The sequence below is a fragment of the Sorex araneus genome, chromosome 5, assembly GCF_027595985.1.
Source record: "Sorex araneus isolate mSorAra2 chromosome 5, mSorAra2.pri, whole genome shotgun sequence".
NCBI classification, from domain to species: domain Eukaryota; kingdom Metazoa; phylum Chordata; class Mammalia; order Eulipotyphla; family Soricidae; genus Sorex; species Sorex araneus.
In genome coordinates, this window is record NC_073306.1 from 99217788 (window position 1) to 99230425 (window position 12638).

Below are 12638 nucleotides of genomic sequence, written 5' to 3' on the forward strand. Positions count from 1 at the left end.
GATTAAAATTAAGATGTCTCCTACAGCTATATTAAGAGGAGTTTGGAGCTTAGAATCATACTGCCTGGGTTTGAATCTTGACTTTTCTAACCCTGGGTTAATCACTTAACTTTTCTCTAATCCCAGTTTCTCCTCCTAAAATATAGGGGATGAGGCCAGTACCATAGTACAGTGGGTAGGGCGCTTGCCTTGCACACTGCTGCCTGGGTTCAATCCCGGACTCATCTCAGAGCTCTGAGCCAGGAGTAAGCCCTGAGCACCCCAGGTGTGGCCCAGTGCCCAAATAAAATATGGGGAAACAGTGCCTTCCCTCAAAGTTTTGATAATTACTAATAATAGTTAAAAAGTCACAGAGTGGTAAGAGAATTTCAAGATGATAATAATACTAATCAGATACAGGCCCAGCGATTGGACTCTTTGAGGAGTGGGTGGCCCCCTTACGGTGCTTATAGTTTTACACTTTCTGAATAGCCACAAGGGGATGGTGGTTCTAAAATTATTTAATGAGCATGCTAGCTATTAAAACCATATATATGTCTGTGGAGGTGGGGGAGGTTGGGTGCACACCAGGCACAGTGCTTAGGAGACCATCTGGAGCCAAGAAACATCTTCCTGACCTTAAAACTCTGTTTTTCACTTAGCATGCTAGTCTAAAATTCTGCTAAAGAATTACTAGGTAAGAAGAAGAAAAAGTGTTAAGTTTTTAACTTTGACTCAAAGATGAAACAAAGAGGATGCAGTTAGAGTTATTGATATTTATTAAATTAATTTATTTTATTTCTAGATAAATCTAGTATTGAAAGAAGATTGTCAGCCCTCTGCTACAGCGCTTCCTCAACTATGTAAGCAGCAGCAGGTGGATCCCAGGGACCACTGGTGCGGTGAGAGGTGACACGTCTGGAAATAGAGAATGTCACCCTATCGTCAGAAATGGCAGCTTCTTAACTGGTGACTACCAAAGAACAAGCTGCGATTTTAGGAAGGAAAAACAATCCTGAGCTGCATACACTTGTGGGGAATCTGCCTTATTGGAGAAGTTACCCTTACTTTTTTCTTTGTAGAAGCCAAAACAAGAGTTTCCCATTTGACTTTCAGCTTGAACTTGGGAAACATAGGTATCTTAGAACTATCAGTGCAGTCATTTATAAGAACAGTTAGAGTGAAGCATAGTAAGTGACTCCTCATTCCAATCACCAGAGCAGCATGTGAAATTCCACATGTTCGTTGAAGGTTAGAAAAAAAAAATCTATGTCTCAGAAAACAAGACAAAAAAGAACAACAGCAACAAAAAATGTATGTCTCATCCAAGAATATTGACATTTGGGGTAAGTTGTCTTCACTCTGAGCACACATCCTTAAGCAGCTCAGGAAGAAAGAGCTCACAAAGTGAAAGGAGACTCCTGGAAGAAATTGTGAAAGTCTTCAACTTGCTCAGATGTGGACACCTGTTAATCTTCCAGAATCTTTCATGTTGCACTAATTTATTAAAAAAAAAAACACCACAACTGTATTGGATTTTGCAACTTAAAACTGAGGCACAATGGACTTGTTTCAAATATTTTACTTGATTATATACATATATTCTTTCCAAAACTCACATGTAATCTCTAGTGGACTTTTAAAAGGTAAAATTTGTGTTTATGTGAACCTTTTCATTTTTTTTAACCTATTCATATATACCTACATATTTTCTCAATGGTATTTTAAGTTGCTTGTTTGCTTTTGGTTGCATTTTTTTATTGTGCATGCAGAACGTGCATTGATGCCTGTGACCTCTAGGTTTATTGAAGACTAGGTTTATTTGGGCAGTATTAGAAAAAAAATACCGATCAGGAGATACTCTCAAGAATTTTATTAGAGCCAAAACAAAGTTGGTGATAAAGGCTAGTTAGTGATGTAAAGTTTCTACATGAAAGTGAAAATGAAGTTTGTTTCCTTTTAGGGAAATGGGCAGCCCTCTTAGCCTGTTCTGCGTTTCCTCTTAGCCCGGCAGTTCACCAAATAGCTAGCCCTGGAGAATGTAGACAGTTATCTTCCCTCCAGAAACAGTTTCTTCATTGGTATACTACTTGATTTCTTTTACTTACCTGCTTGAATACTTGAATAAACCATTCTCCAGTTTTAATTTTTTAATTTTAATCCTTTTGGATACTAAAATCTGAACTCTGACAAATTACACCAAAACTTGTTGACATTGATCTAATTTTAGTGTACTTATAAACATGAGCAAAAAGTTTTGCTTTACTTTAACAAAATTATGTAATTTTTACCTTATTTATCTGTATGAAATTCCAGTAGTTAATTTGAACATTTATTTATATGATGTTTGTATTTTTAGGTCTTTAATACAGTGTTTCTACCTCTCATTTGTAACTGCATGCATTATTCTTGAAACTAGGTAAAACTCACCAAATCATTGTGTAATAGTAGCTTTTTTATTATTGCCTGTACAGCTGTATATTAAGGTAAAAATAAAACTGACACAGTGTTTTTAGGGCAGCTAGGTCCATGTTACATGACTTATCAAGCCAGGTCCTTCCTCAGTTGAGTTTGGAGGCATGGCCATTAGCACCCTTTGTCCTACCCCAGGGATTTTGATACTTGCAGACTGTCATGCAGGCTGCCAGGAATACAGATTGTGGTGATGATTCCTACCCTTTCTAGGCAGGGTTTATAAGCACTGTTATTAGTGATATCTATTTTTTATCATTTTTTCCCCTGTGTTCACAGGTCAGTTTCCTTTGAGTTCTTAGTATCTCCCATTTTATCTCAGTTCACTGCGGGAATGAGTTTCTTGGTGTCCTCCTCCCCCCCCCCCCCTTTTTGTCCCCACCCTCTCACCATTAGACAGGATAAGGCAGATTGTTCACAGTGGGAGCGTGATTGGTCTGAAATCGATAACCAGGCATGTGGTTATTATCATACTTCGTGACTTCTACATCCCTTCCCTTCATAAGTAAGTTCTGTGGTGGATGGTGTGTGTGAAACAGGTCTGACAGCAGAAGAGAATGACAAACTGTAAATTCATAGATTCTGATTATACTTACATTATCAAGGCCAATTGTTTTAAGAGATTTTTGCCTTGATTATAGCAATAATAAACAAATGCTTTATGTTTCTGTGAGTATTTTTTAATTTCATATTGTTTGTTTCATAAGATGGAAATGCACTGTTCCACTTGATTTGACAGTTCTTGGGTTGACAGCTCTATTCAAGCTATCCAAGCCATAATCTATACTGTTATTGACCTTGTAACTGTTAGTAGAAGAGTGATAGGTGAGTTTGCCCATTGCTGACCTGAACTTGTTTCTTCTCTCAAGGAATACCAGAGTAGCCTTGGTTTTGCCCTTCCTGGAGTTAAAGAGAGGAGCCAGGAGTAGGGATTATAGTTAGTGCTGACCCTCCACAAGGCATTAAGAAGGAGGTAGAATAGAACATAGAGCGCATGAAGCGATTGACACAAATACCTAAAAAAAGTCTGAGGTTAAGGAAGCACGTAGGCCTTGAAGGACTTTCTCCTCGTTGGCAGTTTCCGTAAGCAGTGTTAAAATCCTTCTCCTAAAGAATTAACAAATTTCTTGTTCTGAAATAAAGCAAGGTTATATTACTCTGCGAAGATTCCCTATTCACATTTTACTAACACTTGTTTTTGGTTTTTTATATATGGTGTTTTTTTTATATACCTGTACCTGGTGGTCCTCAGGGGCAACTCTTGAGGGCTCACTCCTGGAGGTGTCTGGGGGCATCAGGCTGGGCCTCTTGTATGTAGAGCGTGCATGCCAGCTCTCTGAGCTCTCTGCCTGCCTCTGCTGGAGTAGTTGCTGTTCAAGACCCTGATACCATCCTTCCACCCAGAGTACATCTCAGTGCCCGCTCTGAGATGGCCTTGAAGGCAGTTACTCTGGGTGCTGAAGCCTCGAGTCTGTCGCTGTGGGAGCCCTAGGACCTACTCAAGCCTCTCCTTTGTCACAATTCTTTTTTCGTTTGTTTTGTTTTATTTTTGGCCACACCCAGTGGTGCCCAGGAGTTACTCATGACTCTGCTCTTAGAAATCACTTTTGGCAGTGCCTGGGGAACCGTATGGGGTGCCAGAGATTGGACCAGGTCTGCCGCGTGCAGAACAAACACCCTACCTGCTATATTATCACTCCAGACCAGTCTTCTTTGTCACAACTCTTATGAGAATACTCTTGAGAGAGAAGACAAGATGGCATTTTCCCCACCTGACACTTGAGTTAGGGTAGACAGCATCAGCAGTGCTTCACCAAGAAGAGCACTGCATAGCAGAACACTGACCCGCAGGCCCTTAAAATCTCAGCGTAGTCAAGTGAAGGGATCTGTGAGAGTCCGTGGCCAGACGGAATGATGAGAGGGGCAGAAGCTGAGTGCCTGCCCCCTGCATACCTGCAGCACAGGGTCCCAGCACAGCCTCCCTGCTCCATGCGGAGGGCAGTGGGGGTACCCCCCTTTCACAGAGGACCACTCAGTGACTTGTAATGTACATGAAGGTCTTTTGGCTTTAGTGTATTCCTTTTTTAAAAAAAATGTTTGGCGGTGTGGGCTTGGGGGTGCGCCCACACCTGGCAGTGCTCAGGTGTTGCTCCTGGCTCTGCACTGAGGAATTACTCCTGGCAGTGCTGGAGAACCATTTGGGGTGGTAGGCTGTTTAGCAGGCCAGCTCCATGCCCATTGTACTGTCTGCAGTGCCAACTGTATTTCCATTTAACGGTCTCCAAAGCACCTCCTGGGCATGACTCTGAGCTGAGAGACTGCAGAGGTGACTGAGCAGTGGTGCTAAGTGCCCCGCTCAGGTGCCCAGGCTCCCCTGAATCCATATAGTGGGGTGTGGGTTGGGCTCTCCCAGACTCCCCATGGACTCATTACTTGGCACTCTTCGTGCCGAGCTCCCTCCTGCCCTGGGGTGTCCTGCTCTCTGAGGCTAGGAAAGGGCACTCCCTCTCTGAGAACTGGTCATCATCTCATTGGGCAAAGTGGCTTCCTGCAGTTCCTTAAACATGAAGACTGTAGAGCAGTGGTGAGAAAACAAGTTACTGATATGAACTTCCTGACGCCAGCGCTGCAATTTGTGTTAGTTAAGCCACCATTCCTGCCCTTACATACTTCCCAAGCATCTTGCTTTTAGACACCCTGTTAAGTTAGTCTGACGGTTTTAATAAAATATTTTTGTCACTCTGATATTTATTGCTTCATTTTATTTTCATACCAAACCTTGCCTCATTTTGCAGATGGGAAAAATTGCTTTGGAAAGTAATTTCTCCAAGGAAAAGGCCTCGCTGCTGCCTCGTGGCAGAAGCAAACAGCGTCAGGGCCGGAGTGCCGGGGTGCTCGTGCGGGGAGCCTGGCGGGCACTGAGTCTCCCTGCACATGTGCTAGCAGTGGTGAGCTCTGCTAAGCTCAGATAAGAGTGTCCCGTTCCCAACACGTGTGATGTTTCAAAAAGGCAGCCTCAGTTCTTAATTCAGGTGAAAGGGATGGAGAAAAACTGCAAACATTAATAAGTGAAAGCCAGATATTGTAAGAATTCAGGATCCGGACCAGTGTATAGGGTAAAAAGCTAAAACCCTCAAAACTGATTAAGGAGTAATCTGATATCTTCAAAATAATGTTACTGAAACACATTTTTCTCTCCGTATTCACCCAATTTTACCATGAAATTGTAAAAGTAATTTCTTCATGTGTTAGGTCTGATTTCAGTAAAATTGGTCTGTTTGGTTATAATAGAAATAATTGTAGAGTCTTATAATTTGCTTTGATGCATGCTTTTCTAAGGAATCTCAGATTGCGCTCTTAAGCTGGTGAGGTTCAGGAATAAGGGAGAGAGGATGAGTTTGATGTTCTTGGGTACCTTGGGGTCTCCTGTTACCCCCACTGTCTCGGAGAGGCAGCACATTTCAAGAACCAGGTGAGATTAGGTCTGTGTAACCTCTGGGGCTGGAGCTGAGTTGCTTTCAGAAAGCGCCATGAGAGTCCCAGGGCGAGGGCTCTGTGGGGGTGTGACCGACACGCTTGGCAGCTTCCCTGTGTGTTTCCCTGTGCCAGCACGACTGGTCGTGGGGGCTGGTGCCGTTCCCGAGCGGTCAGCAGGGTTTCTGCCCAGGCCCCCTCCCTGACCTGGAGTTGGTTCTTTTGTTTCCCAGGAAACTTATTAGTTTTCCCTGTTTTCTCAAACTGAACCTAGGAATCCTCTTAAGGAACCGAGTAAAGGCAGCTCCATTGGCATGAAATAGCTTGGATTGAGGGTGGAAGGTCAATTTACAGTTCCTAGTGGAATCCCGAAATATTTTGACCCTGAATCTCTGTGTGAGGTTTTTTTTTTTTTTAATTTCTTACCGAACCAGGTACCTGGCGTTCTGAGCTTCACTTACCCTGTCTGTATGGATTAGAGAGTAATTGAAATTAGGTATCAAGTTTATTGTTAGGATAAAATGAAGTAGCTCAGGGGATGTACTTAGACTGGTTCCTAATGCAGCAGTGGCTCACAGCGAGAACCCAAACGTTCACTGGAGACTGGCAGAGGGGCCTGAGGCTGCCCCACGGGAGACCTGCTGGTTGAGTGTGCTTCTGTTTCTTTCTTTTTTTGGTTTTGTGCCACACCCAGCAATGTTCAGGGATCATGTGGCAGGCTCAGGGGACCAGCAGTGCCAGGGACCAAATCCCGGTTGGTCCAGAGACCAAATCCTGGAAGCACCCTGCCTGCTGCACTGTCTCTTCAGCCCTCCTGTTTCTTGGTCTGTTATCTGCTGCACACCCTTTGACACTTCTCTGGGGCTATGGACCTTCTTTTTCACTAAAAATGTGCTAAAATAACTTTGCAAGACAAGTTAATTTTGAGTATGTTATGAACTTGCCAACCAGAGAGCCAGGCAAATGAGCAAATGATATAAACATTGTGGCTATTTTTTATAAAATGGTGCTTATTAAAGAACCAACTTATGGTAAAAATTACACTTCACATGAGCATACAAATACTGGTTTTGAGGCATGCCTGGTGGTGCTCGGGGCATGCTCTTGGCCCTGCACTCAGGGATCACTCTGTTGGCACAACGGAACCAGTTGGAGTGCTAAGGACTTAACCGGGGAGAGCATCCTAGCCCCTGTACTCTCTCTCAAGCCTTTAAGTGGAAAATATTTACGGCTCTGAGACCAAAAGGTCTTTTGCAAATCGTTTAGCTGTTGTACTTCAAAATGCAGCCTAGACAAACAGTGATTATAACTGTTTATGTACATAGTCAATAAAACTTTATAAATACAAAAACTTGTATTTTGATTACTATTCATGTGTCATGAAATACTCTTTCATTTTTTTCCAGGCATTAAACAAAGTGTATAGACCATTCTTACCTTGAAAGCCATGAACTGGGCGCGCCTGTAGGTAGCTTTTGATGAGCCCTTGTGTATGCCTTAATACAGACATCCAAGATGCACAAGTTAACCATAGAGAGAGCTGCTTGTCCTTGCACACCACCGGAACCCACCAGGCCCATGCTTGTGAGCCTGTGTGTCAAAGCAGAGCACATGATAACATGTCAATTTTTTTTTGAGGGGGGTGCATGGTCGGAGTGGTGGGTCACACCCAGCAATGCTCAGGGTTATTACTGGCTCTGTGCTTAAAAATTATTCCTGGTAGTGCTCAGGGGATCACATGGGATGCTGGAGTTGAACCTGGGTCGGCCACGTGCAAGGAAAATACCCCGCCCATTGTACTGTTGGCTCCAGCCTTAACTATTCTCCTTTTCAAGAGAATTATTTAAATAATTAAAGGCAAGTTTTGACCAGTCCTTAATTTTGAAACTTTTTGAAAGCACTTTCCTGTTTCTTTAAGTGAAATGTGATCTACTTAATTAGAGCTGTGATCTGGGTAACTAACCTGACCTTTAGTCTCAATTTTCAAAGACTAAAGTACCTTTTAAAATATTTTTTGGTGGGGGAAAAATGCTCTTTGCAGAATGACTGGCACTTATCAAATTTTCAATAAATGGTAGTTTTACAGAAAATAGTGGCTGCTTTCCTTGCTGTGCTCTCCTGGCCAGCCCCTGTCCCTGCAGCCTGCAAGCGACAAGTCCCAGGGAACCTGTTTTTGCGGGCACCCACCTCTCAGCAGGGCTGTGTGGGTTGTTGACTTTGTTTTTCAGTAAAGGGTTGATCCTTCTTAAATTCTTGGGGGGAAAGCCAGAAAATAACCCTAGGGCTTCAGGCAGGATGCATGCCCTCTGCTACTAAGTTACCTTCCCTACTCATATCAACATTTCAGAATGGATCCCTGGAGGGATTGGTTTGTAGCACTGTGTAGGTTTCATGGGTACAGAGACTTCAAACCATGCCCTTGAGCAGATTCAGCCAGCCAGGTCCACCACACCCTTCTAACCAGCATTCTTCTGTAGCAGTCAGAGTTTGTTTTGCTCCTAATCTGCCTTGTTTATTTAGACTGGAAGAAATTGGCATGTGTCTCCCCTTTCTGATTTATTTTGCTTAGGGTGCCCCTCTAAGCAGTAATGCTCACAGATCACAGGAGCCCACGTTAGGGAGGGCAGCAAAGCTGGCAGTGCACTGCTCAGGGCTGACTCCTGGCTCCACTCAAGGATCACTCCTGACAGGCCTTAACGGACTATATGGGGTGCTGGGGATTAAACCCCGGTTAACTACATGCAAGGTAAACGCTCTACCTGCTATGATCTCACTCCAGCCCCAGCAAGATGGCATTTAAAAAATATTTCTGAGTATGTGTGCACTAGGTATGTGCCACATTATCTTTACCCATTGTAGTTAGGTTGTCATCATACAGGTTATCTTTGTATCTAGGCAATTTTTAATAGTTTTGCAGAGCATGGGGTGCACAATCTTTTGAGTTTCTGTATTTTTCAAATACCCAAAAATGGAATTACTGGATCATGTGGTAGTTGCATATTTAATTTGGGGTGTTTGGGAAGTCCTATGCTCCACTGGTGATTCTCAACTTGGAAGGCTGGTGGGTTCTGTGCAAGCCCCACAGATGAGGTGCCGCTCGCAATAGCACTGTGGGTAGCCAGGGCATCTCCAGGAGCTCCCAGCCCACACTCGGAGGAATTGAATCTGGGTCAGACACATACTTGGCATGCACCCTGACCACTACACTAACTCCTACCTCTCATTTAAATTTTTTTAATTAAAAATTTCTTTTTATTTTCCATGTTGACTTCATTGGTTACATTCCCATCAACAGTGTACAGAGTGCTCTTATTCTCCCTGCTCTTGCCAATACTGCACCCCCCACCCCCCCTTGTGGTGCAGACATTCAGGCTCAGGGCCTTAAACATGAGTTTTTTATAATGGTCATTCCCAGAAGTGTGAAGTGAAGGTTCATCGGGTTTTGGGGGTTCTCCCAAGTGCAGGATCCCTGGCAGTGCTTGGGAAAACATGTGTGCTGACCATGGGCCATCATTATGGTTCTGATTGGCATCTCTGTCAGAAGTGCTTTTTCACGTCTGTTGACTGTGTCTTCTTGATGAAATGATCATATGAGTGTCTCTTCTAGATACCCATGGTCACCCACTTTCAGCACTCTGAGTCTTTTGTCCTCACCTCAGTGCTTTCTTGGACCTTGGAGATGGAGCTTGTGCTGGAATGGAGCCCCCACTTCTCCCCCCTACCCTCTCTCCAGCCCCACCCCAGAGCTGCTCTTCACAGCCCACACAAGTCACAATGCCTGGGAATAAACTTCTCACTGCCAGATCGACCCGGAAATAGGCCTGGAGTTTTGCACTGTGCCCTGAGAGCATCTTGGTGAGGGGAATAATGGAGAGCTTGTTGGGTGGACAATAAGGTAAATCCTTCCCAAGGTGTCTCTATCATGGATTCATTTGAGAGTCAAAGGAAAACCTTAGGGAAGTGTCACAAGCTCACCTAAGATGGAGAATTCCCCTCCTAAAGTTCTAGAGAGCAAATCCTTTTCCCCCAAGGAAACTCCGGCCCCAAAGATTTCCTGAGGCTGCACACGTGAGCTGGTCCTCAGTGAGGAAGCAGGTGGAAGGAGAATCGAGAACCCTTCCCTGGCCTCCATCCCTTGCCCAGGCAGCTGTGTTCCTCTGGAGGAGAACCCCAGAAGGGAGGAGGGTGAGACTCCAGCCAGTCGGGGTAGGGGATAGGCCCAGCTGGTTCTATTGGACTCACAAGTGAAGACTTGAGTTCAGAGATGAGAGTTCGGGAGAAGTTCCCTCCTTTGTGAAATGTTCCCTGGCCAACGTCTTCCTTTGAATCTATTTTCTCCTGCTTCACTCACTCATTTAAAAATATTAAGCACCGGGGCCAGATCCATACTACAGTGGGCTGTGCTCTTGCCCTGCACCTGGATTCAGTCTCCAGGACCTCATCTGATCCCCTGAGCACTGCAGGGTGTGGCCCAAAAAACAAAAAAATAAATGAACTCTGGGGACACAGCAGTGCACAAGGAGGCATGACCCTCCTCTCAGCTCACTTCTAAACAAGACTTGTATATAGCTAGCAATCATGATTAACACCTCAGAAGAGGGGCTGGATCAATAGCACAGCAGGTAGGGTGTTTGCCTTGCACACAGCCGACCCGGGTTCAATTCCCAGCATCCCATATGGTCCCCAAGCACTGCCAGGAGTAATTCCTGAGTGCAGAGTCAGGAGTAACCCCTGAGCATTTCTGGGTGTGACCCAAAAAGCAAAAAAAAAAATCTCAGAAGAGATTGGGGGGCTTGTGTGGGTGGGGGGTAGTGAACGGGGCTGGCTTGGAAAGTTAAGGAGTGAGTGTGCTCTCTGACTCCTACTGAGTTGCTGAACATCATGATCCCAGAGACTCAGAAACAAATACCAGACCCAACAGTTTTTGTCAGAAATGCTCCAGACTCTGAATTAAGTTTTCAGCACCGGGCCTCCCCCGGTGGAAAAAGGTGCCGATCCACTGCCTTCTCTCCCTGGCGGGTTGGGGACCGCCATCTTCCAGAAGCCAAATGAACAGACAGGTTGGGCCCATAGTGAGGAGGCGCTCAGGCCTCACGGGCTGGGGGTGGCTGTCACCCTTTCCTCCCCCGCCCCAACGAAACCCAAGTCACCGCCCACGAACGGCCTCTCTGACTCCTGATCAAGTTGCTGAACGGCCATGATCCCAGAGACTCAGAAACGAATACTGGAACCCAGTAGGTTTTGGCAGAAATCCCACCAGATTTAATTATTAAAATTCCAGATTTCCAAAATCACGACATCCTATGCTATTCATAATCAGCAATAGAAAACAAAGTGTCTAATGTTGCCTTTTCAGCAGATCTAAGTGTTGGGGAAGAATCTCGAATGACAATGGTGGGCCTGGTGTCGAAATACTGAATGTAATCAAAGTAGAGAGAGAGCAATGTGACCTTCATCTGCCACACAGGTGGGGGAGGGTGTGGGATGGGGGCTGTACTGGGGTTGGTAGTGGTGGAAAATGTGCACTAGAGAAGGGACGGGTGTTTCATTATTGTATGACCGAGTCTTAAACCCAAAAGCTTTGTAACTGCTCTCACGGTGACTCAATCAAGAATTTTTTTTAAAAAAAAGAAGAAGAAAGAGTGAGTGTGACCCAGTTAAAGAGGAGAATGCTGGGAAGGGAGGCGGGCACAGCAGCAGCCCGACACCCAGTGAGCACAGTGCTGGTGTGAATGCCGCCTCCTCTGTCCCAGCGCCGTTTGCTTCCTCCACCTGCTCCTTATTTTCAGAAATGATCTTGTTTATATTTTTTGCTTATTTTTGCTTGCGTCACTAAAATATCAACCCTCTAAAGCCGAGAATCTTGTTAATTGTGGCACTAGCTCCTAGGACAGTGGCTAACAGTGCTCAGCTAGTATGATTTCTTGGTCACGTTTGTTCTGGGTGCTGTGTTCATTCCCTGTGTCTGTATGTATCTTCTAAATCCAGTTTGGAAACAAGCTTCAGGAAGTATGGACAGAAATTCTCAAACAACTCCTAGAGCATGATGAGCAGTCCGCACCCGCCCTCTATGTGTGGAGAATGATGTATACTTATGTGAGTCAGCCAGAGTTCTAGAATGTGTACATATATAAATATGTATGTATGTATATATATATATATATATATATATACACGTGTGTGTGTGTGTGTGTGTGTGTGTGTGTGTGTGTGTGTACTCAGCCTCATGTGAGGACACAAAAGAAGCCTGGGGAACTTGCCTGGTTTCTCTCGGGCACCAAGCACTGGAGCAGGCTTCCTCCAGAGCTCCTACTTTTACACAGCTCCCAGAATGCAAAAACAACAGACAGATGCGCTTATGCGCAGCTTAAAAGAAGTGCAAGCACTGCAGTGAGGAGGCGCAGCTCTGGTGAGCACTGCAATGAGGAGGCGCAGCTCCTATGAGCACTGCAGTGAGGAGGCGCAGCTCTGGTGAGCAAGTGTGAGCAGCGCAGTGACCCGCAGCAAGCGCCACAGCCACGAGGGCCTCTACTAGAGAGTTTGTTCTGGCCACTGTGTGTGCAGGCGTCACAACTCTGAGTGTGCAAACCTGATGCATACCACAGCCAGGCGTGTCTGCAACAACAGCATCAACAACAAGTGGGGCAGGGAGCAACATATTTATGCAGAGGTGCAGCCTGATTAGCATGTAGATGCTGCCACAGCAAGTTCTG

At 44.9% G+C, this 12638-nt stretch overlaps 1 protein-coding gene across 4 annotated transcripts in view; it reads left to right on the plus strand.

Annotated features, from left to right (window-relative positions):
• The window catches only part of ULK2 (unc-51 like autophagy activating kinase 2), a 134186-nt gene extending 131062 nt beyond the window's left edge, over positions 1–3124 (plus strand). For all 4 annotated transcript variants that reach the window (XM_055137982.1, XM_055137983.1, XM_055137984.1 and 1 more), the window contains one exon: positions 785–3124. In XM_055137982.1, coding sequence (XP_054993957.1) covers positions 785–846 — 62 coding nt within the window. In that variant the 3' untranslated portion in view covers positions 847–3124. The remainder of the gene's footprint in view (positions 1–784) is intronic.
• Positions 3125–12638: the final 9514 nt, after the last annotated feature.